The 24,786-nt window shown below is 43.7% G+C and overlaps 1 protein-coding gene across 2 annotated transcripts in view; it reads left to right on the forward strand.

Moving 5' to 3' along the window:
- zgc:66433 (uncharacterized protein LOC321250 homolog) overlaps nt 1-24,397 on the forward strand; it is a 62,040-nt gene extending 37,643 nt beyond the window's left edge. Inside the window, exons 4-12 of one of the 2 annotated variants that reach the window (XM_055644004.1) lie at nt 3,926-4,058; nt 4,748-4,900; nt 7,322-7,390; nt 7,973-8,164; nt 14,016-14,118; nt 16,186-17,793; nt 19,964-20,136; nt 22,150-22,276; nt 24,103-24,397. In XM_055644004.1, coding sequence (XP_055499979.1) covers nt 3,926-4,058; nt 4,748-4,900; nt 7,322-7,390; nt 7,973-8,164; nt 14,016-14,118; nt 16,186-17,793; nt 19,964-20,136; nt 22,150-22,276; nt 24,103-24,269 — 2,725 coding nt within the window. In that variant the 3' untranslated portion in view covers nt 24,270-24,397. Of the gene's footprint in view, nt 1-3,925; nt 4,059-4,741; nt 4,901-7,321; nt 7,391-7,972; nt 8,165-14,015; nt 14,119-16,185; nt 17,794-19,963; nt 20,137-22,149; nt 22,277-24,102 lie in introns of both variants that reach the window. The other variant, XM_055644003.1, reaches the window with a different exon arrangement.
- The last annotated feature ends 389 nt before the right edge of the window (nt 24,398-24,786 follow it).

Here is a 24,786-nt window from a genome sequence, read left to right on the forward strand (position 1 = left end):
GAAAGGGAAAAGGAGGAGTAGCCAGAAGGCTGGGGGATGGGAGGAGACAGCAGGGGGGCTGAGGAAGGGGAGGAGACAGCAAGGACTAACAAAATTGGGAGAATTCGATGTTCATGCCCCCGGGGTGCAGACTCCCCAAACGGAATATGAGGTGCTGTTCCTCCAATTTCCGGTGCTGCTCGCTGTGGCCATGGAGGAGACCCAGGACAGAGAGGTCGGAGGCGGAGTGGGAGGGGGAGTTGAAGTGCTGAGCCACCGGGAGGTCAGCTTGGTTATTGCGGACCGAGCGGAGGTGTTCGGCGAAACGATCGCCCAACCTCCGCTTGGTCTCACCGATATAGATCTGCTGACATCTAGAGCAGCGGACGCAATAGATGAGGTTGGAAGAGATGCAGGTAAACATCTGTCGCACCTGGAACGATTGCTTGGGTCCTTGAACGGAGTCGAGGGGGGAGGTAAAGGGACAAGTGTTGCATCTCTTGCGGTTGCAAGGGAAAGTGCCCGGGGAGGGGGTGGACCGAGAGGGAAGGGAAGAATTGACAAGGGAGTTATGGAGGGAGCGGTCTTTGCGGAAGGCAGATATGGGGGGAGATGGGAAGATGTGGCGAGTAGTGGGGTCACGTTGGAGGTGGCGAAACTGACGTAGGATTACTTTTTGTATGTGATGGCTGGTGGGGTGAAAGGTGAGGACTAGGGGGACTCGGCCCTTGTTGCGAGTGCGGGGATGGGGAGAGAGAGCAGTGTTTCGGGGTATGGAGGAGACCCTGGTGCGAGCCTCATTTATGGTGGAGGAGGGGAACCCCCGTTCCCTGAATAGTGAGGACATTTCAGATGTCCTGGTGTGGAACGCCTCATCCGTGGAGCAGATGCGGCGTAGACGGAGGAATTGGGAGTAGGGGATGGAGTCCTTACAGGAAGCAGGGTGGGAAGAAGTGTAGTCCAGATAGCCATGGGAGTCAGTGGGTTTATAGTGTATGTCGGTTAGAAGTCTATCACCTGCAATGGAGATAGTGAGGTCAAGGAATGGTAGGGAAGTGTCGGAAATGGTCCAGGTGTATTTGAGTGCCGGATGGAAGTTAGTGGTGAAGTGGATGAAGTCAGTCAGTTGTGTGCGGGTGCAGGAGGTGGCACCAAAGCAGTCGTCGATGTAGCGGAGGTAGAGGTCGGGGATGGGGCCCTGGTATGTATTGAACAAGGATTGCTCGACGTAAGGCTAATTGGCTTTGAATAAATGTAGATTGTCCCGAGTTTGTGTAGGGTAATGTTAATATGCAGGGATCACTGGTCAGCACGGACTTGGTGGGAAAATGGGTATGTTTCAACGCTGTATCTCTAAACTAAAATAAACTGCATACAGGCTGAAATTCTAAAGGGTTAGCAGGAATGTAGAGACCAGGATGTGTATGACAGGACAGTTTAAACATGCATGTGGGATTTGAACAGGAAGGAAAAGAATTTGAGTAGAATAAATTCCGGATGCCACACTATAGAAAGAAAAGGTGCAGAAAAGATTTAAATCAGTGATCTACAATACAGCGCCAGAGACCCAGGTTTGATCCTGGCTGCTTCAGTAATGGATGGTCTGGAGAAACTGCGACTGGTTTGCAGAGCTGGGACGACACATTGACATAGCTGGTAGAGCGACTGCATCACAGCACCAGTGATCCATGTTCGATCCTGACCTTGGGTGCTGTCTGTGAGGAGTTTGCATGTTCTCCCGGTGACCGCACGTATTTCCTCTGGCTGCTCCGGTTTCCCCCCACTTTCCAAAGATGAGCGTGTTTGTCAGTTAATTGCCCCTCTGTAAATTGTCCCTAATGTGCGAGGAGTGGCTGAGAAATTGGTATCACATAGACCTAGTGTGAATGGGTGATCAATGGTCTGTGTTTCCATACAGGATCACTAAACTAAATGTCCAGAGCTGAGGGATGATTTAATTGAGGTGTTCAAATATTACAAGGGATAAAGTCATGATTGAGATTTTGGGACATATGAGAAGCAGTAAAATATTTCTCGGGATAAGAATTACTCAAGACTGTCAAGGACAATTCCACCATTTATAAAATTGCATAATGAACAGAAGCAACAGAAAAAACAGGGGTAGAGTTGCTGCCTTACAGCACTAAAGACGCGGGTTTGATCCTGACTATGGATTCTATCTGTGCACAGTCTGTACTTTCTCCCTGTGACCTCATGGATTTTCTCTGGGTGCTCCTGTTTCCTCCCATGCTCCAAAGACGTACAGGTTTGTAGGTTGAAGGTAGACACAAAATGCTGGAGTAACTCAGCGGGACAGGCAGCATCTCTGGAGAGAAGGAATGGGTTGCGTTTTGGGTTGAAACCCTTCTTCAGACTAATGTCAGGGGAGTGGGCGGGACAAAGATAGAATTAAGTCGGAGACAGTAAGACTGGTGGGAGAACTGGGAAGGGGGAGGGGATGGAGAGAGAGGGAAAGAAAGTGCTATTTGAAGTTAGAGAAGTCAATGTTCATACCGATGGGGTATAAACTACCCAAGCGAAATATAAGGTGTTGTTTCTCCAATTTGCACTTGGCCTCATTCTGACAATGGAGTAGGCCCAGGACAGAAAGGTCAGATTGGGAAAGAGAGGGGGAGTTGAAGTGCTGAGCCACCGGGAGATCAGGTAGGTTAAGGCGGACTGAGCGGAGGTGTTCAGCGAAACCATCGCCGAGCCTGCACTTGGTCTCACCGATGTACAGAAGTTGACACCTGGAACAGCGGATACAGTAGATGTTGGAGGAGGTGCAAGTGAGGTGTAGGCTAATTGGCTTCAGTAAAATTGTAAATTGTCCCTAGTGTGTTGATAGTGTTAGTTTATGGGTTGAACGCTGGTCGGTGCAAACTCAGCGGGCCGAAGTGCCTGTTTCTATGCTATATCTCTAAAGTCTAAACTCTAAACAGTAAACTAAAGACACAAGAAACTGCAGATGCTGGAATCTTGAGCCAAACACAAAGTGCTGGAGTAACTCAGTGGGTCTGGGGGCCCAGGTGATGTGTCAGGTTGTGATCCTTCTTCAGCAAGAGTAGACAATGTGGCCTGTCCTGCCTGCACTACCATTCAATACGATGATGGGCTGTTTTTTTACCTCAGTGCCACTTTTCAGTATTAACTGCTCAACATGAAACATCAGTTTAGAAACACTCTCCACGGATGCTGCTGCTGCTGAATATTTCAAAAACATTTTTTTGATCTTCATTTTTTAGTTTTCCTTCGAAAAAAATTCTTGATCCAGCAGACCAATTCTTGATCCAGAAGGTCCAGCAGACAGGGTCTTCATTTAATATCTCATCCAAAAGGCACCGTTCCTATATCACCGTACTGGAGATTGCCGCGATAGTGTGCACAGATCTCCGTAATGTGATGAATTCATAACCTTCTTGGTCAAAGGTGATCGTTCCTGTTCCGTACTGTATCATGTTCATCTGATGAAACAAATTTAGAGTTATAGTTTAGTGTTTAGTGATACAGCAGTAACTTCCAGAGACCTGGGTTTGATCCTGACCTCGGTCACTGCCTGTGTGGAGTTTGCATGTTCCCCCTGTAACCACATGTATAGTCCATAGCATTCTGCCCCACTTTACACATAGGAAAAAAACGCTAAACTTACTGCCTTTAAGACATACATGTGCTAATGTGTAAAAAATGAGCAATTAAGGAAAATAATAACTAAAGTATGATTCAATTATTCTTTATTGTCACCTGAACCTAGGTACAGTGAAATGATTTGTTTTGCATAAAACCCTGTTAAATTATACAGCAGACCTCACCCAGGCAGTGTTTGAAGATACAAAGAGACTGTTGCCATCAAAGTTACGAGTTCATCAAACAGTATTATTTTTCTTTCCTCAGAAGTACTATCTAATAATCTGTGACATTACATTCATTCATATTTGTTTTATTTCAGCACCCAAAGTAACATCGGAAGCAGAGCTTTTTCTCATGACAGTATTTTCATCCCTGAATTATCCGTCTCTGAGGCTGTGCCGGTCGGAGGGACTTCCCAGGAACATACTGCTGGCAGAGTGAAAGCGTTGCAGGTGAGTGTGCTGAACAGGTTCCTACTGTCAGGTGTGCAGGGTCAGAGGCAGGAGAAGGTCACACAGGCTTTATTTTAGTTTTAGGAGATACAGCATGAAAACAGGCACCTCGCCCCGCTGAGTGCGTGCCGACCAGCGACCACCTTGTATAATAGTTCTATCCAACACATTAAGAACAATTTTACAGAAGCCCACAGGCACGCCTTTAGAATGTGGAATGAAAAACCCGAGCACCCAGAAAAAGCCCACACGGTCACAGGGAGAACGAAAAACTCCGTACAGACAGTACCCATAGTCAGGATCGAACCCGGGTCTCTGGCATTGTAAGGCAGCAACTCTACCGCTGCGCCATTCTGCTGCCCACTTCCATCACCTTAGTCCTCATTATCTTGCACTAATGTTGTACCCTTTACTAAACACAGCCAAATGAGACTAGTTTAAATAGGTCATCTTGGTCAGCATGGATGAGTTGGGCCAAAGGGCCTGTTTCAGTGCAGAGTAACTATGACTCCATGATACTTAACCAGGTACACGGATAGAAAATGGTGAGAGTGATATGGGCCAAACACAGCCATGTGGGACTAGCGTAGATGGGGCATCTTGGTCAGCATGGGCAAGTTGGGCTAAAGATCCTGTTTCTGTGCTGTATTCCTCTGTGACAGGTAAATTGTTTCTTCCCCCAGTTACAGCTGGAACAGGACATACGCCTGCCTTCCCCAAGTGTGTTGATCACTTCCCGAAAGACTGAGGATCCAGGCATGTTTTCCGAGGATCACGGATTGCCCCGAAGCCCCCTAGAAATATCGTCTCTTCATGCAGTTCTGAGGTGTTCGACCCCAAAGGTACACCAGGTGCCATTGTTAATGAAGCGGGTGTGAGGTGGTGGGGTGTGTCTGCCAAGGCGAATCTTCACTGCTTGCTTCATTGTGTTGCTGTAGTCATTCTCCCAGTGCCAAAGTGGACAGGCTATGTAGAAACTACCTTTATAAGCCTCGTGCTGCATTATCCCAGTGTCTCCAATTATTTATGGGTTTATGAAGTTTGGAAGAATTTCTAGGTGATAACAGGTTAAAAGCCTAACTCCCTCAGGAGTAACAATCCATGCTCTACTCCCTCTTCACACACAACTGTGTTCCTGCATTCGACACCAACACCATCGTCATGTTTGCAGACGACACAACGGTGATTGGGCTGATCACCAACAGTGATGAAACAAACTACAGAGTGGAGGTTCCAGAACCTGGCGGACTGGTGCTCACGTAACAACTTGTCACTAAACACCTCCAAGACCAAGGAGCTGATTATTGACTTCAGGAGGTCACATAATGGAGAATACGCCCCAATCTCCATCTACGGGGACAGTGTGGAGAGAGTGTCCAGCTTTAAGTTTCTGGGCACTCACATTTCAGAGGACCTCACATGGTCCACCAACACCGCTGCGCTGGTCAAGAAGGCACAGCAACGACTATTCTTCCTGAGAACATTAAAAAAGACTGGTCTGCCCCAACAGCTGTTGACAACCTTCTACCGCTACACCACAGAGAGCATATTAACGTATGGCATCTCTGTGTGGTATCCCAGCTGCACTGAGGCGGAGAGGAGAGCTCTTCAGCGCCTCGTCCACAGAGCGCAGAAGATTATTGGGACACCGCTACCAGCCTTGGAGGGCATCTACCACACACGGTGCCTCAGGAAGGCCGTCAGCATCCATAAAGACTCCTCACACCATTGTAATGGACTGTTCGAACTACTTCCCTCCGGCAGATGTTACAAGGCCTTCTACGCCCACACCTCCAGACTCACGAAACAGCTTCATTCCCAGAGCTATAGCGGCTCTGAACTGGCCCTGCTGAGTGACCCCCACCCCCATGGACTGTCTCCCTCGGATGGTCACGTCGCGCAGACACGTCTGCACTTCAGTCTGTTTGAACTGTTTTTACTATTTTACTGTTTTAATGTTCTCTTTACAAACCATGTTCTCGGGGTATCTAAATCTAAATTTTATTAGTTATTTAAGTTATGATGTCGGATGGAAGCTGCATACCAAATCTCGTTGCACTTATGTGCAATGACAATAAAATATATTATTATTATTATTATTATTATTATTATTATATTAATATTATTATTATCATGACTTTGTGTGTGGACCTCTACATCTGAAAGTTTGCAGGGAAAGTTTCAGATTTAGATTTATTATTGTCACGTATACCAAGTTACTGTGAAAAGTTTTGATTTGCATGCTCTCCAAATAGATGAGATACACTGTACTTAAAAACAAACTCAGTAAAAATAGATAGAGCAAAGGGGAAGACACAGAGTTCAGAGTTCTCAGCATTGTACCACCTCAGTTCCATAGACAAAGTCCATTGTCCACAAAGATGTAGACGTGAATTGAGCAGTACCCTATCTTATAGAAGCTTGTTTAGTTCAGTTTAGATTAGACATACAGCATGGAAACAACCCACCGAGTCAAAGCCAATCATCGATCATCTGTTCACTAGCTCCATGTTATCCCACCTCCTCATACACTCCCAACTCAACCGGGGCAATTTACAGAGGCCGATAAACCAACAGATCCACATGTCTTTGGGATGGGGGAGGAAACAGGGAGGACGTGCAAACTCCTCGCAGCCAGCTCCCATGGGCAGGATGGAACCCAGGTCTCTAGTGTGGTAAATCTCCCCACAAATGCTCCCAAGTTTGTTAAGTAAGTTGAGAATCGGTGGGAAAGAAAGGGAGAATCGGTGGGAAAGAAATGGATTGAAAATTTGGGCCTAATTTAGAAATTAAATATAGAGACCGAGTAGCACATGGGGAGCAGTGGGTAGAGCTGCAACACCAGACACTGGGTTTGATCCTGATCTTCAGTGCTGTCTGTGTGGAGTTTGCATGTTCTCCCTGCGGCCGCATGGGTTTCCTCCCACATCCTAAAGATGTACAGGTTTGTAGGTTAGTTGGCCTCTGTAAAGTGCCGTTAGTGTGCGGAGAGTGGATGCGAAAGTAGGATAACATAAAGCTTGTGTGAATGGGTGATCGATGGTCGGCATGGACTCAGTGGGCCTAAGAGCCTGTTTCGATGCTGCATCGTTTAATCAAAACCTATTCCAGTGGATTTCCTCTAATGACTTTTGTGCATTTTTCCATAAGGAACATCCTCTATTGGTTCAGGCCTATAGTTTACTACGATTTCAGTCATCTGTCAAATAAACATAAGCCATCCTTTTCCCTTCACTGACCCTCTTCATGTTTCCATCCCACAGTCCGCTGCCCCTGATGAGCGACAGAACTCTTTAAGTTTCGGCGGAACCGAAAGTGAAGATGAAGAAATGGTAAATATTTAACCGTTCTCTTTGGTATTGATACCTAATGGAGCAGAATATAGACAATTCCAATTCCTCAGGGCCTGATACTGCTTTTAGTTCAACATGATGGCAGGTAATCATGCCAGTTTGTCACTGTCATCTCTTTGCAAAAATAATCCATATTTAATCATTATTAACCTGTAATAAAATCAGAAAGGGCGGCACAGTGGCGCAGAGGTAGGGTTTCTGCCTTGCAGCGCCAGAGACCCGGGTTCAATCCAAACTGAGCAGGTCAGGCAGTCTGGACCTGAAACGTCACCTATTCCTTTTCTCCAGAGATACTGCCTGACCTGCTGAGTTATCCAGCACTTTGTGTCTATCTTCAGTGTAAACCAGCATCTGCAGTTCCTTTCTACACCAAAGGAGAGAGGGATGGTTTCCTTAGAACACAACCACGGAACACGTTGGGAAGTGCATGGGATAAGTGAATCAAGATGACTGGACAAAAGGGATAATATCTCTTTCTGCGACATTTGACACAAGTGGTGTATATTAGAATGATCTGTTATTATGGTAATCCAAACTGTTGTCTACTTTTTTCTTTTACAGATATTCTCGATTGCTTCTTCCAGACCCATCTCTCCATTGGTTCCCATGGCAACCACCTCTGACTCACTTCCTGTTGGCTTCAGCTCTCCGGCTAGTTCACTCACTTGCCTCGACCACTCTGCGGCCAAGCACAAGATTGCCATTAATCCTCGTCGACACAAGTTCTTTGCCAAGCAGACAAAACCAGCTAATGTAAGAATGCATTCTCCGCGAGCACTTGGAAATCAAAAAGTCTTTTGTCAAACTTATCCACTGTACCGTACTGTAATATACATTAGAGCGGCACAAAGGCACAGATGCTAGTGCTGCTGTCACACCGTGCCGGAGACCCGGGTTCAGTCCTGACCTCGGGTGCTGTCTGTGTGGAGTTTGCACGTTCAACCTGTGACCATGTGGGTTTTCTCCGGGTGCTCAGGTTTCCTCCCACATCCCAAAGATGTGCAGTTTGTAGATTATTAGCCTTGGTAAAAAAAACTGCCCCTAGTGTGTAGGGAGTGGATGAGAAAATAAGATAACATAGTACTGGTGTTGACAGGTGATCGATGGGCTAAAGGGCCTGTTTCCATGCTCTAAACATGCAGGTTGGTAGGTTAATTGGCCCTCTGGAAATTGCCCCTAATGTGTACAGAGTTGATAAGAAAGTGGGATAACGTAGAACTAGTGTTGACAGGTGATCGATGGTCAGTGTGGACTCGGTGGGCTGAAGGGACTGTTTCATGCTGTGTCTAAAGCTAAAATTGAATTTTTACTCTTAATAACACCAAACCCCAACCCTATCAATTGCATTCAAAGAGAAACATGCATAGATGGTGTTGAACGGTATATTTAACTCCATTTAAATCTTATTTTAACAATAAAACAACTGCAGTTTACATTATATAATGAATAGTGCACTATAATTAATTGACTTTATTTTTAGTCAGGATGTGGCATTTCATTAATTCTAAACAAGAGAACAGGTTCAAACTGAAATTAATATCGGGTGCACACAATATTTTTAAACTCGTATTGACACAATTGTTTTTCTTGGTATGTTTCTGATATTTTTTTCAAACCTGAGTGTGTGTCTGTGTTTAAAGTGATAGACTATCGAGGAATTATCTCTTATTTCAGGTGTTAAACAAATAATATTGCTAGTCATGACCCGAGAATTCACCCCCCCCCCCCCCCCCCCCCCCCCCAAAAATCATGATAGTCATAAAACATTAAAATTAGAACTGAAGATGCTGGTTTACAAAAAAAAACAGTGGGTCAGTCAACATTTCTGGTGGTCATAGATAGGTGACCTTTCCGGTCAAGACCGTTCTTCAGACTGATTGTCGTAGGGATGAGAAATCTGGAAGGGAGATGGGGGTGGGACAAAGCCTAGCAAGTAATGGGGTTGATATACGTGAGGGGAGGTTGTTTTGTAAATGGGCGGACAAAGGCCAGAAATGAAAAAATAATGGGAGATGTGAGATATGAAGCCAGAAGAAGGGATGTAGGTGGAAGGAGACATGGAGCAGAGGAAAGAGGAGAGTTGGATATGGGAGGGAATAGGTGTATCTCCTCGTGGGGAACAGGGAAACGAGGGGGAAATAAGGGTAGGGCGGGAGAGTTTAGTTCGCTAGTTACCTAAAATTGGAAAAGCCAATGTTCATAAAGTTGGATTGTAGACTGCCGAAGCAGAATATGAGGACCTGTTCCTCTAGTTTGCGTGTGGCCTCACTCTGGCAATGGAGAAGGCCCAGAATGGAGAGGTCAGTGTGGAAGACACAAGGAATTGCAGATTCGTCTGGCTTGAGAGAATCCTGACTGGAGGTGATGGCTGTATGAAGTTTGGGTTTTCTCTGGGTGCTCCGATTTCCTCCTCCATTCCAAAGAATTGTTTGGAGAAGAAGGTTTGTAGGTTAATTGGCTTCTGTAAATGTAAATTGTCTCTAGTGTGTAGGATAGTGCAAGTGTACGGGATGACTGCGGAACGGAGCGGACTCGATGGGCCTTTTTCCACGCTGTATCTCTAAAGTCTAAAGGTCATCGACCTGAACTATTGACTCTGTTTCTCCATGGATGCTGCTTGACTTGCTGAGTATTCCCAACATTTCCTATTTTTATTTCAGATCTCCAGCAACTGTAGGATTTGGATTCATTTTCTAATAAACCTCAGTGCTGGAACTGTTTCTCAGCCAGTTCAGATCATGTTGTTGACATTCTGAGTAGCTAGGATTTCTGATGTTATTGTCATTGAGTCATACAACATGAGGACAGGCCCTTTGGCCCATTGGGGCCATGCCGACCCGCAACCAACTAATCCTATTTTAATCACACTTTTTTTAACATCTCCCCACACATGCTGATCAACTTCCCCAGATTGTACCATTTACCTACATTAGGGATAACTTACACAGGCCACAGACCCACAAACTCACTCGTCTTTAGGGTGTGGGAGGAAACCGGGGCACCCGGAGGAAACCCAACTGGTTGCAGGAAGAACATGCAAACTCTACATAGTCAGCATGGTGTCAGGAATGAACCTGGGCCCCTGGCACGGTGAACCAACTGCTCTATCAGCTGTTCTACTGTGACACCCTAATATTCTCATGACAAAGAAAAAAAAAAGCTGGTAAATTCAACCTAGATTTTACCAATAAAAGAGCTACATCATTGTAAGTGTGTAAAAAATGGAAGAAGGAATAGGACAAAAAAGCCTTGGGGTGGGGGTTGGAGCTAAACTCTTCAAGATCATGAACTTTCAAATCAACTCCATGCATACCTCTTGATTCCCTCAGACTCCAAAAGTTCAGTCTCAAACACATTTCCAACACTTGAGCACCCAGCGTCTTTTACATGAACTAATATTTCTCTTCCCATTTCATCCTCAAAAGACTGAGCCTATGCCTAGAAACTATGACTGCTTTTAAAATGAGGTCCCTTTCACCACCATACTGCCACTTCCCCCTCCTTCTCTGCGTACATCTCTGCTGCTAAAAGTTTGATAGTGAGATTAGTGATTTTCAGCTAAAATAATGATTTTCCATTGAAAAGTTAAATTAACGAACTGGCAATTACACATGACTAATGATTAGTCACAGTTCCATATGGATAAACTACATCTTCAAGCTCATTATATTATTTTTAAATGAAATTATATTCTTGACATTTCCAAAGTACAATGTAATACACCACGCAAATCTAAACCGATCCAGTTTAAAAATACCTTATCCCTTGAGTTATGGAGTAGATGTCAGTAGACATTTTAAGCTGCTAAATACAGTATAAAAAGTAACTCCTGAGACTTGCATCCAGCTGTGAGGAATTCTGCCTGCTTTATTCGTTTATAGAACATTTGAAAGGTTTCTTTGTTTGGTGATATTTCCAGGGTGACATGCAAGATTAAATAACATTTTCTTCTCAGAATTTTCAGTTGTATACCTTTAGAATGGAATGATATGGTTATGTATTCTGCTGGATATTAACTTAATTAGTGTAGATAGAGATACAGCATGCAAACAGGCCATTTGGCCCATCAAGTCCACGCCGACCATCGATTACCTCTATGTTATCCCACTTTTTCCATCCATTCGCCACACACTCATTCACCATTTTGTTAATATATCAAACACCCAGAACTGAACACTCTGAATTCCAGTTTTGTTCTAGTCTGAAGAAGGGTCTCTATCCGAAACGTCACCTATTCTTTCTGGAGCGCTAGTATGGGTGTTGTGGGCTGATGGGACATGTTTCCAGAGGGCTAGTGGACATTGTGGGCCGAGGGGATTCTTGGGCTGGCGGCTCAGTAATTCAAGCCTGTTGTGCTGGTAGCTCACTCACTCACGGCTGGTGGTCTGGCAGTTGACTCACGGCTATTCCTTGAAATTCCATTTCAAGCAGGGTGCAAGGCCACCAAATTCAAGTGCAGTTTCTTATCACCAAGCAGGGTGCAAGGCCACCAAATTCAAGTGCAGTTTCATACCATTTCAAGCAGGGTGAAGGCCACTAAAGACAGCGAGTCAATCTCTCTCCTCCATCTTGCAGAGACCGTGCCACACCCACACTTCTGGATTTTATAGTCCCTCCCCCTCTCCCACCAGAAGGGATCATCAGATTCTTCATGGCCTTCATGGTGTGATTGACAGGAGAGAGAATTTTTTTTAAACACTAATATTTTTCATAGATGGGAAAAATCCTCAGCACCTGATGAGCGGAGGGGTCTCTGAGTAAGATGGCTAACAATCGCATGTGTTAACCGTATGTGTTAACGTTATTTCTACAATCAATATAAAGCGCAAACAGGAAGTGGTCAAGATTAAACTTTTAATTATATAAGAAAGCAAGGCAACTTTAATTAGGCAAGGCAACTTTAATTAGGAAAGGCAACTTTAATTAGGCAAGGCAACTTTAATTGGGCACGGCAACTTTAATTAGGCAAGGCAACTTTAATTAGGCAAGGCAACTTTAATTAGGCAAGGCAATTTTAATTAGGCAAGGCAACTTTAATTAGGCAACACAGCTTTAGCATTTCCAAACCAAAGGCAACACAGCTTTAGCATTTCCAAACCAAAGGCAACACAGCTTTAGCATTTCCAAACTATATTTTCAAACCATATTAAGGGCACTGACAGGTCAGTAAAAACACTCACAGTTTAGCAGATATGTGTTCAGCGTTATTCACAGCTCAGACTGAGAGACATGGCCCTCTCGCTCCCCCATCTTGCAAAGACTGACTGAGGCACTCAACTCTTCCGGGTTTTATAGTCCCTCCGGAATGGGCGTGGCCTTCAGGAGAGAGAATCTCAACATTTTTTAAACGCTAATAACTCTTTTATTTTTCATCGATGGGAAAAATCCTCTTGTCCTGCGCCGCAGAGGGGACTCTGAGTTAAATGGCCAAAAATCACAGCTGTAAGTGGCAGCGTGTTTTCTAAAATCAATATTCAGAACAACAGGAAGTGGTCAAGATCAGACTTTTAGTAATATAGACAATCAAGCTGTCCACAGTATATAGATACGGGGTAAAGGGAATAACGTGTGTGTGATGGTCTGGACTGCGTCCACTATTCTCTACAATTTCTTGCGGTTTTGGATGGAGCTCCCCCCAAACCATGATCCTAGCTGCATCCTGATAAAATGCTTTCGATGACGCATCTGTAGAAGTTGAATGAGAGTTCTTGGGGACATGACAAACTTTCTAAGCCTTCCAAGTTGGTTTGTCCCGTAAGCTCTAATTTCTTCCCACATCCCAAAGGGCATTTGGGTATTTAGATTAATTATCCACAGTAAATTGTTCTGAGTGTGTCTGGTGGAATCTAGGGATGTTAATGGGAATGTGGGTCTGTATGTCTCAGAGACTCCATAGGCAGATGGTTCTCCACTCTACTTTCTGAAATGAGCAGAATTAGAAAAAAGAATTATTGAAGGATAAGTGTAAATGAATGGTTGATGGTTGGCATAGTCCTTTAGACTTTAGAGATGCAGCGTGGAAACAGATCCTTTGGCCTATCGCATCCGTGCCGACCAGTAATCACCCCGTACACTAACACAGGGACAATTTTACAATTTACAGAATCCAATTAACCTACAAACCTGTACATCTTGGGAATGTGGGAGGAAACTGGAGCACCTGGAAAAAACTCATACGGTCACAGGGAGAATGTACAAACTCCATACAGACAGCACCTGTAGTCAGGATCGAACCTGGGTCACTGGCACTGTAAGGCAGCAACTCAACCACTGCGCTACCCTGATGCCCCAAGGCTTCCTTGTTGAAAGTCTGTATCTCAGAGACTCCACGGGGAGATGGTTCTCCGCTCTACTTTCTGAAATGAGCAGATCAATGTACACTCATAAAGGAACCTGAGTAATCTCTTTCATCCATCGCTTGCTCAATAAGTTCAGTAACTTTTAAGCTGCTGTTCTTAAGTCACCAATAACAACCAAATGATCAGAAGCTGAGAGAATTCACATCTCTGTTAAAGTCTTCAATTGTGAGTTGTTGAAGAACAGAGTTAATTATAAGTAAATGCTTAAACTATGTGTAAACTAACATAATGTTACTATCCGTTAGAGAGAATATTCTGGAAGTCCAAAGGATAAAACATTTAATTTGCTTGAAAGGAAAGATGAACGGGAGCAAGTCAGAGCGTCTGGAACTCAGCAGCCAAATGAAAGTAAGTAGGAAATAGGTATGTTCCTCGTATCTAATCAAACAATGGACAGATTGGAAATATCTCGTTAAGTTACCAAAGGTGGCACAGTGGCGCCACTTATAGAGCCGCTGCCACGCAGTGCTAGATACCTGGATTTGATCCTGACCTCAGGTGCTGTCTGTGTGGAGTGTGCATATTCCCCGTGTGACTGTGTGGGTTTCCTCCCACATCCCAAAGAAATGCAGGTTTGTAGGTTAAGTTGCTCCAAGAGTGTAGATAGTGGATGAGAAAGTGGGATAACATAGAACTGGAGTGTTTTTTGGTGTGGCCCAAAGGACTTGTTTCCATGCTGTATCATTCCATAAGTTCAGTTAATCAATATCTTGTGGCCCAATGCTCCCAGGTATTAGTTGGTTAAATGAGAGGCTAAATCAATGCCCTCTTTACTTCCATATTACCCTTGAGAGGATGTGATTGGCCTGCGAGTAGGCATCACGGGATCCTCCTGTGTACAGAACGACAACAATTCCCGCCATTCATTTATAAATTCCGTCTTTGCAATGTAGATTATGTTTTAGAGATACTGCATGGAAACAGGCCCTTTGGCCCACCATGTCCCCGTCCACCAGCGATCACCCCGTACACTGCCATATCCAACACACTACAGACTATTTACAATTTACAGAAGCAAATTCACCCAAAAACATGCACATCTTTGGAGTGTGGGAGGAAACCGGAGCATCTGGAGAAAAGCCACACAGTCTCAGGGAGAGCGTGCAAACTCCCTACGGACAACACCTGTAGTCAAGATCGAACTTAGGTCTCTGGAGCTATGAGGCAGCAACTCTGCCACTGCGCCACTGTGCCGCCCTGGCAGGCAAGACCAGCATTTGTTGCCCTTCTTATTGTAGATAAAAAAGAGACTAAGAAACTCGTAATGATATCAAGGCATCCCACAACAGTATATATGCATTCAAGTACTCTGTGAATCTCTACATTAAAGTAGATTTGGTATGTTGTTTGATCACAGGATCTCACAGGCCTTTGACTTAAATAGAGACCATTTGGCCCCTAATGTCCATGCTGACTGATATCAATACCATTTCCCAGCGCTTTGGCCAGAAGAGTCGTTGAAGATTGTTTCACTTCAGGGATCTCTTCTGGGACGTTTTGCCCTAATTACCCTGCAGGCAGTGAATTTCAGTTTTCCGACCCTCTTGGTTAGAAAGAAGTTGACCGCTATCTAATCCTATGTTGTTAAAACTTACTGTATGCCTTCCAATTGTCCACCCTTCTACTGAAGGAAATAGCACCTTTCTCGACTTTCTCTTGAGAAATAAGGCTGGGCAAGTGACTGGTTCCTGTGCAGGAGAAATGTTGGGACCAGTGACTAGAATTATACTGGTTTTAAACTAGTAATGGAAACCAATAGGACTGGAGGATAAGTTTAATGTCATAAATTAGGGCAAGATTAATTTTGATGCCATTAGACAGGAACTCGTGCAGATTGATCAGGATAGGTAATTAGGGACATTTGGCAAGTGGGTGGCTTTTGAATATGAGGGAAAGAGAGTTCAGGGAAAGAGATTTAGAATGAAGGGGCGGGCTGGCGAGAATAGGGAAGCCTGGCTGACAAGAATCATTGAGGCTCTGGTGAGGATTATGTCCCCATTTATAGACCATAACGCATAGGGGTAGAATTAGGCCTTTCAGCCCATCAAGTCTACTCCACCAGTCAATCATGGCTGATCTATTTTTCCCTCTCAATTCCATTCTCCCGCCTTCCCCCGTAACCTTTGACACCCTTATTAATTGAACATATCAATCTCCGCTTTAAAAGTACCCAATGACTTTAAAAGTACCCAAGGCCACCGCAACCTTCTGTGGCAATTAATTTCATGGATTCACCACCCAACTACAAACTAGCATTAAAATTAAAACAACATAAAAGGAACAAAACTGGCTTTTTGATGAGTAATTGACCAATCCTGAGATTTGGAGTTTAATGCTTAAGTTTAAGCTGTCATTTATCATTTAATTAATGTAGAATTATGTGAAATAATGCATCTCTTTTGATCTTCATAACAGTTTCATTGGAACTTGGTGACAGTGACATCCAACAAAACAAAATGCCTTGTTCAAAGTTTCTCGAAATGAATGAAGAGGAATGTACAGAAAAAGTTCAGAAGATTTCCAGAGCTTCTTCTGATACTCACCTTCCAGTACATGAAGATATATTTGATGGGGAAACCACCAATCTGCATGGAGATACCTTGCCTATCCCTACAGGTCACATGGTACTTCCTTCAGAAACAGTCTGTAACTCTGAAGACCCGTCCGACTCCAAGGAAATTCCTAGCGTTGCAGATTTGGCACCAGGAACATTGCCAGTGGATGAAGAGGATTCCAGGTTGTCTTCAGCAGAGCCCATTGCTGACGAAGAACAAAATGAAGCTTTGTCCTCCTGCCCCACACAGGTTGCTGTGGCTGCCACACCAGAGGTCTCTGAGAAAAAAGTTCAGTATACAGATTTAGCTGAAACCAATGAAGATCCCTCATTCTTGGATGATGAGGGAGAGTTGGTTTCACCCAATGCCAATGTGCCTCCATCACTAATAAGCAACTTGGCTGCACTGCCTCAGGTGGATAAAGAAAAGGGAACCATTTCAAGCACACCAGAATCTTGTTTGACATCTAAACAAGCAAAGGAAGTCCCATTTTCTGATGAATCATTGGATTCTTCCAAAGAGTGTAACGGCTGTGTGGACAATGCCCTGACACATCAGTCGACAGTGGAGGAGGCAGATGCCAAGGGCATATTAAACCACAGGCCAGACCATGTCCCAAAACCATGCGATAAACTAACAGATGACATAGGTTTTATATCTGAAGTTCCACTTGGAGATTCAGTAAAGCAACCAGACCTTTCCACTCCCCAAGTTGAATGCAGTCAGTCAGAGCTTGAACTTTCAATCTTAGATGAGCTATCGCAGGAACAGCAACAGCCAAATAGCCAAGGTCCAATCAAGTTCTCAGTTGCGTCTGCTTGGCAGAGGTCATTGATGGATGTCAACAGAAGGAACGTGGACTGTAGTCTTCCGACAGAGCCAAAATCTGGGTGTTGTGAAAACACATCCGAAGTAGATGTCAAAGAAGCATTTCCAACTCAAGACGTTGAAGAATCCATAAGACACCAACAGATTCATAACCTGCCGTTGAAGGAGAACCCTGTTGACAATGAACCAGCTCCTGCAGACAACTGTCTCCAAGATATTGTACAACAAGCAAAAAGTGAACAGGAGACCAAGAGAAGTCCATTTGGTGTCAGGCTGAGGAGGACATCACCTCCTTACAAATATTCGACTGAAGTCAACTTTAAACATAAAGAGGTCGAGGGAAAAGTTGCTATGGGAGTGGCATCCTGCTTAGCAACACAAAGTCCAGATCTCCGGAAAGGTGACGGTGGGATGGGTGAGCAATCAGAAGCTTCTCTGACAACCAGGAATGAAAAGGACATGAGTAAAAATGCTGCTGGATTGCTGCTCGAGGGGCAGATGGATGGTTGTCCTACATCCAGGAAACCCGAATCACTGGACACTCCAACAGAACGTGTTACGAGAGAAAAGTATCACATTCCCCGAGTAAAGAATGAAAGAAAGAATAGTGAAACCTCTGCAGACAGTGCAAATACATCAGGTGTGTGACTTCAGTTTGTTGTGGCTCATCATTTGTTCTATTCATTATTTAGCAGTTAATAAAAATTGCCTTCCTTGCTATTGAAGGAGTGCAGCATAGGTTCACCAGGTAAATTCCCGGGATGGCGGGACTGTCATATGTTCAGAGAATGGAGCGGCTGGGCATGTTCCTCTGGAATTTAGAAGGATGAGAGGATATCTTATTGAAACAAATACGATTATTAAAGTTTAGACATGCTAGAGGCAGGAAACATGTTCCCGATGTTGGGGAAGTCCAGAACCAGGGGCCACAGTTTAAGAATAAGGGGTAAGCCATTTAGAACAGAGATGAGTAAAAACTTTTTCACACAGAGAGTTGTGAGTGTGGAATTCTCTGCCTCAGAGGGCGATGGAGGCTGGATCTCTGGATGCTTTCAAGAGAGTTAGATGGAGCTCTTAAAAATATTGGAGTCAGTGGATATGAGGAGAACGGGGTACTGATTGTGGATGATCAGCGATGATCACATCGAAGGGCCGAATGGCCTAATCCTTCACCTATTGGCTATTGTCAATTGCCTTTATCAAGAGAGTTATCAGAATATGTAACTCACTCCCACATTGAGTTGTTAAATTGAAAAGCATAAAAGCATAAAAGTTGGTTTAGTTTAATTTGGTTTAGAGACACAGCATGGAAACGGGTCGTAAGGCCCATTGAGTCCATGCTGACCATCAACCACCCATAAATTAATACGTTCCAAAAGCAGAATTAGGCGTTTCATCTTTCAAGTCTCCTCCGCTATTCAATCTTGGTTGATCTATCTTTCCCTCTCAACCCTATTCTCCTGCCTTTAAAAAATCCATTGACAGCTTCCACAGCCATCCGTTCACACAAGTGATCCTACTTCCTCATCCACTACCTACGCATTAGGAGCAATTTTACAAAGGGCCAATTAACCTACAAACCCGCACATCTTTGGGATGTGGGAAGATACTGGAGCACCCAGAGAAAATCTACACAGTCACAAGGAGAACACTCAATCTCCACACAGATTGATGGCAGGATAGAAACTAATTCACACCATTGATGTTAATAAGAGACAACATTGGGATCATATTATGCAATTTCTCAGTAGTTCTGCAAATTGTATTACCTATGATATAGACGTGTGTGCTCTGTTTGAAATTTTTCCACCATTCTTCGCTTAACAATGCTATCAACTTACTTAAAATCGGCACAGCGACACAGCTGGTAGTGCCGCTGCCTCACAGCAGCACAGACCCGGGTTTGACCCTGACTATGGGTGCTGTACAGAGTTTGTACGTTCTCCCTGTGACCATGTGGGTTTTCTCTGGGTACTCCAGTTTCGTACCATATCCTAAAGACGTGTGGGTTTGTAGGTTAATTAGCCCTCTGTAAAATTGCCCCTAATGTGTAGGGAGTGTATGAGGAAATAGGATAACCGAAGACTAGCGTGAATGGGTGATCGATGATCAGCGTGGACTCAGTGGTCCTTATGGCCTACTTCCATGCTGTTTCTCTAAACTAAACTAAACTAAACTAAACTAAACTGAACTGAACTGAACTGAACTGAACTGAAAACTGAACTGATTAACTTTCCCTTGAATGCTTTTATGCTTTTCAATTTAACTACTCAATGTGGGAGAGTGCATTGTATATTCTGACAAGCAGTTTGATAAAGGCGTTTTCGTCTGAATTTCTCCTTTGATTTATTAGTGGCTAATTTATATTCAAGGTCTCCAGCTTTAGTCTTTATCTTACCAACTAGCTTCAAGGCTGTAAATATCTGAGCCTCAACCTTCTTTGCTCTGTAGAAAGTTGTAACCTCAACTATATGTAAGTTAAACCAGCCAGTTTTCAGTTGTGTGTTGTCTGTTGAAGGAAAGATTCAAATGCCCGTTTTCAAGAGAGAGTTAGATTTAGCTCTTAGGGCCAAAGGACATGGGGAAAAAGCAGGAATGGGATATTGATTTTTGATGATCAGCCATGATCATATTGAATGGCAGTGCTGGCTCGAAGGGCCGAATGGCCTACACCTGCACCTATTTTTCTATGTTTTTCTGTAAATAAATATAAATCTGGCTGAGCCTGGTAGAATGGAAACAGTCGATTAGATTGTTGTTTATTTCCGCTTGCTGAAAAAGGTATTTGATTTTCTAAATCTGTTACACAGAGAGGAACGTTCAATCTGCCAAGCCTGAACCGGCAAATTGTCCCAGAGTCAAACACGCAGAGCCAGTCTGGATCTCCTTGGCAAGACAGAAACAGAAGGGCTTTCAGGATCAGTACTCAACAACTGAAGAGAAAACCCATCTCTTGGAGGATAAATCCCCCATCCCAAAACAGGTAACGTTTTATTCATTAAATTGGTATTATATTCACATTGAAAGCTCATAGAACATAGAATGGTACGGCACAGGAAATGTTCTGTGTTCTCCAGAGATGCTGCCTGACCTGCTGAGTTACTCCAGCACCTGTGTCCTTCTTCAGCCCATTATATCTGTGCCGAACATGATGCCAAGACCATCTCCTATCTGCCTGCACGTAATCCTTTGCATACCTCTAGTTTCCCTCTCCCCCGACAGGTTCCAGGAAACCACCATCCTCTGTGTAAAAAAACCCCGCATATCTCTTTTAAAGTTTGCCCTTGTTACCTTAAACTATGAGAATGCAGAAGAATGGGGTTGAGAGGATAAAAATAGATTGGCCATGTATAAAGGGCGGAACAAACTCGGTGGGCCGAATGGCCTACAGGGCCTGTCCCACTTGGTCGTCATTTACGCGACAGGGCGGTAGTAACTGTCGCACGCGTCTTCATGCGTCATCACAGGTTATGTTTTCATTCCCCACTGCCCTCCCCCCCCCTGGAATATCCATGTTTGCTCCGTGCTCAGTACAAATGGTATTGGTTCCAATCGCTGTATTGCGGATGGTACCCCGCACTGAGGAAATGGCTACACAACTATTAGTTAAGTGACTTTTGTGCATTCCCTTGGGGGTGTGGGATGGGGATTTGAAATGAGGAGAACTTGTCACGTTGTGCGTGAAGCTGGAACTAAAAAATAAATAAACAGATAAAATAATCAGAGCCGACTCAGCGTACAAGCAAAATACCGAATATTGTTCTTTGACTCCTTGACCTTGTATTAACATTGAACCTTGAGCCACAAACTCAATTATCGGTGCAGCTGCCCATTGAACAAAGCGTTTTAAACTCTATAAAAGAGTGTCAAGTGTTTGAATATTCGCAATTTTTAATGAATCATCAGCATTAAACGTTGCAGATCTGCCCACCACAATATGTCACCTACATGTGTACAGGCAAATTACTCAATAGAGATGACTTATTCTCTGGGGACTTTCTGATTTCAAACTCCATCGCAAAATGCACCTACATTCCACCATCAAAAGCATGTACAATCATGATATTCATGATAGTTGATTTGTACACTACAGTACTGCACGTACGAGGTCAGGACGTCAGCGTGCGTATGCGATACATCACGCCGGAGGCGCGCAAAGATTTTGTGCACTACAAAATCCTGGAGTGCCGCACGATACCGCGCCCAACTCCATACCCCTCCGCGCTTCTCTATGCGACCGTCCCACGCCCCCCCACATGCTACCCATGCGCTCAACGCGACAACGAGGTCGCGTAAATGGTGCGCAAATGACACCCAAGTGGGACAGGCCCTTAATTCTGCTCTCATAGCTTATGGTCTTATGTTCCCTAATATTTTATATTTTCATGCTGGGAAAATAGTTCTAACTATCTATCTGCCCTGCCTTACTTAATTTCATATACTTCCATCAGGTCTCCCTGTTCCAAAGTGAACAATCCAAATCTGTGCAAAGTGTGCCTGAAGCTAATACCCCCTTATCCAAGCGTCAGGCATTATTCTGCTAACGTTGCAATGAAGTAAAGGGTTAGGTACATGATACAATTATTTACTATCGTAATAAAGAATTGAGAGCTGCAAATTTGATTAATCTTGAATATAGACATAAATATATATATTGTTGTTATTTATCATGGTGTTTACAGAAAACTATATTTATATATCTGTTGCGCCCATTCTGCAATTAAAAAAGTTATTGTTCTGTTTCGGGACATATAAGAAAAAAAACACACTTGAATCTTGACCACTTGGAGCCAAAGGGTCTTGCCTGACTTTCTTTCTGATTCTTTTGCAATGGGCCCCTTGTTATGTATTCCCACATAAGGGAATATTATGAACCTGCTTCATTGACAAAATTCCTTGAACACTCGGTCCATGCCATTAAGGTTTACCGAATTGAATAACATTAGTAAATGAATGCGTTGTGATCCCATTAACTGCAACTTCTTTTCCATTGTAGGAAACAACGAAGCATCTGATGAAACAAGCTAGGGATAAGGAGCCTCCCACTAGCTTCCAGAACATGGAAATGAAAATAAATAAGACGGAGGACCAATTGCCAAGGATAACAGCTCCCCCTATGCTTGGTAAAAACTTAAGAAAACTTTTCAGTCAAGGAAAGACATCCAGGGTTGGATATAGCAGGATCTTCCCCATTTTTCTATTTATCATTTAATTCCCCTACCATTCAAACATAAGCATTGAACTCTCAATTGAGGTTTGATTCTTCCAAATTGGCTGAAATCCGAGCTCCTAGCACTATGATAGCCCGGTGGATATTTTGGCAAGTTAAAATCCACCACTGTTACAACTATATTATTCTTGCGACTATCTGTGACATGCCCACATATTTCCTCCTCTAACTTCACTGACTATTGGGGGCACTATCGGCCAGTCCCATCAAAATGATCAGTTTTAAAATGGTGCCAAAACCTGCCGACTCTTTTATATTGTCTCAGTAGCCTATTTCTATGCACTTTGTACTTAATCTAGGATTGTGCTTGTGTATAGTAATATTTTGCTGAACTGAATACAAAAAAACAAACAATAAAGAACCATTGATCTCATTGACCTCAATTCCACACATAAAGCCTCACTGGATGATCCGCCTGGAATGTCATCTCTCAGTATCACTGTAGTTTTCACTGTACAGACCACATTAAACTAAACTATAAACTGAAACTTTAATGTACAACCCACCAGTCTGTGTAAAAAAAAACTTGCCCCATACATCTCCTTGGCCCTCTCACCTTAATGCTATGCCCACTAATCCGTAGAATGTAGAACTGTGCAGCTTTTGAACCCTTTGGACAACGAAGTGTGTATCAAAACATGATAAACTAATTTCATCTGCCTGCACATGATTGTTATTTCTTTATTCCCTACATATCCATGTGCCTATTTAAAAGCCTCATAAATGCCACTATCGTATCTGCCTTCACCACCACCATGGGCAGCACATTCCAGGCGTTTTTCACCTCCGCATATAAAACCTGCCCCACACTTCTCCTTTACAATTTGCCCCTCTCATCTTAAAGCTATGCCTTCTTGCCTTTGACATTTCCATCTGGGAAAAGATTCCGACTCTATAGACACAAAATGCTGGAGGAACTCAGCGGGACAGGCAGCATCTCTGGAGAGAAGGAATGGGTGATGTTTCGGGTTGAGACCCTTCTTCAGACTCCAGCATTTTGTGTCTATCTTCGGTGTAAACCAGCATCTGCAGTTCCTGCCTACACATTCTGACTGTCTACCATTTCTATACCTCCCATATACTTCTATCCTGTAAATATTGTGTCAGTATCATTATTATTCCACATCTGAGGCGAAGATGTGACAGTCTCCACTCAGCCTCTGACGTTTGAAAGAAAACAATCCAAGTTTGCCCAACCACGCCTTACAGCTAACCCGACCATTAATCCCAATTTATTGATACAAAGTGCTGGAGTAACTCAACGGGTCAGTTTGCATCTCTGGAGATAAAGGCTGGGAGACATTTTGGGTCGGGACCTGTTGTAGGAAATTTTGAAAATTATGAGTAGGTTTTAATGTGTTTAATCTTAGAGTTTACATACTGGGGAAGCATGATGTGAAAATGGCCAACATAGAATGTTCGGAAGGTAATAAATTGGGTCACCTCTTCAGACAGAAGAGTCTGAAGAAGGGTCCAAACCTAAAATATCACCCATCCTTTTTCTCCAGAGATGCTGCCTGACCTGCTGAGTTACTCCAGCATTTGGTGTCTTTCTCTGGTATAAACCAGCATCTGTGGTTCTTTGTTTCTACATTAATCCTGATTTGATGTATTGTAACAATATCTATCCAATTAATTTCAATGCAGGCTGACAGAAGCTCACTCTACACTAGTGGGATGTGTTTTGATATTGGGATGTTCTTTTTGTTATCTCGGCAGGTCCCCACCTACAGCCAAAGCCACAGGCCTGTGGAATGGGAATAAGAGACAAGCGGCCAATATCCAACACAAAGCTCGCTCCGTTGTCTACAGTGGAGCCTCCTTGGCTGGCCATCGCCAAGAAGAAGGCCAAGGCATGGAGCGACATGCCACAGACTGTCCAGTAAAACCTTCTGATCCAAAATAAGCCTTCAAGACAAATATTGCTCTTCAACCCATTTCTGAGACCCATTTATGATCATCTCTGTTATTTAAGCTGAGACTGTTGTAGAAACAAATAAACTCTAACCATGAAGATATCAAGTGGACAAATGGACACTAATGGGTAGAACAAAATGTTGAGCAATGGGGGAAATCACGACCATAAGATATAAGAGCAGAATTAGGCCATTCGGCCCATCGAGTCAGTTCAAGAATTAGACCGTTTGGCCCATCGAATCAGTCCAAGAATTGGGCCATTCGGCCCATCAAGTCTGTTCCGGCTTTTGATCATGGCTGATCTGTTTTTCCCTCTCAATCAAGTACCTCTTTCAGGACTAATTATACCAAATTCATCTGCACAGCGGGGACAGTAGCAAAGTGGTTAAGATACAGGATTGGTAAGTTAGAGGCTGGGACTCCTCAAGACACACAGGTTCAAATCCAACCATGATTGATGGAGAACTGAATTAAATGTTTAGGATA

Source organism: Leucoraja erinacea, chromosome 12 (assembly GCF_028641065.1).
Source record: "Leucoraja erinacea ecotype New England chromosome 12, Leri_hhj_1, whole genome shotgun sequence".
In the NCBI taxonomy this organism is placed as follows: Eukaryota; Metazoa; Chordata; class Chondrichthyes; order Rajiformes; family Rajidae; genus Leucoraja; species Leucoraja erinaceus.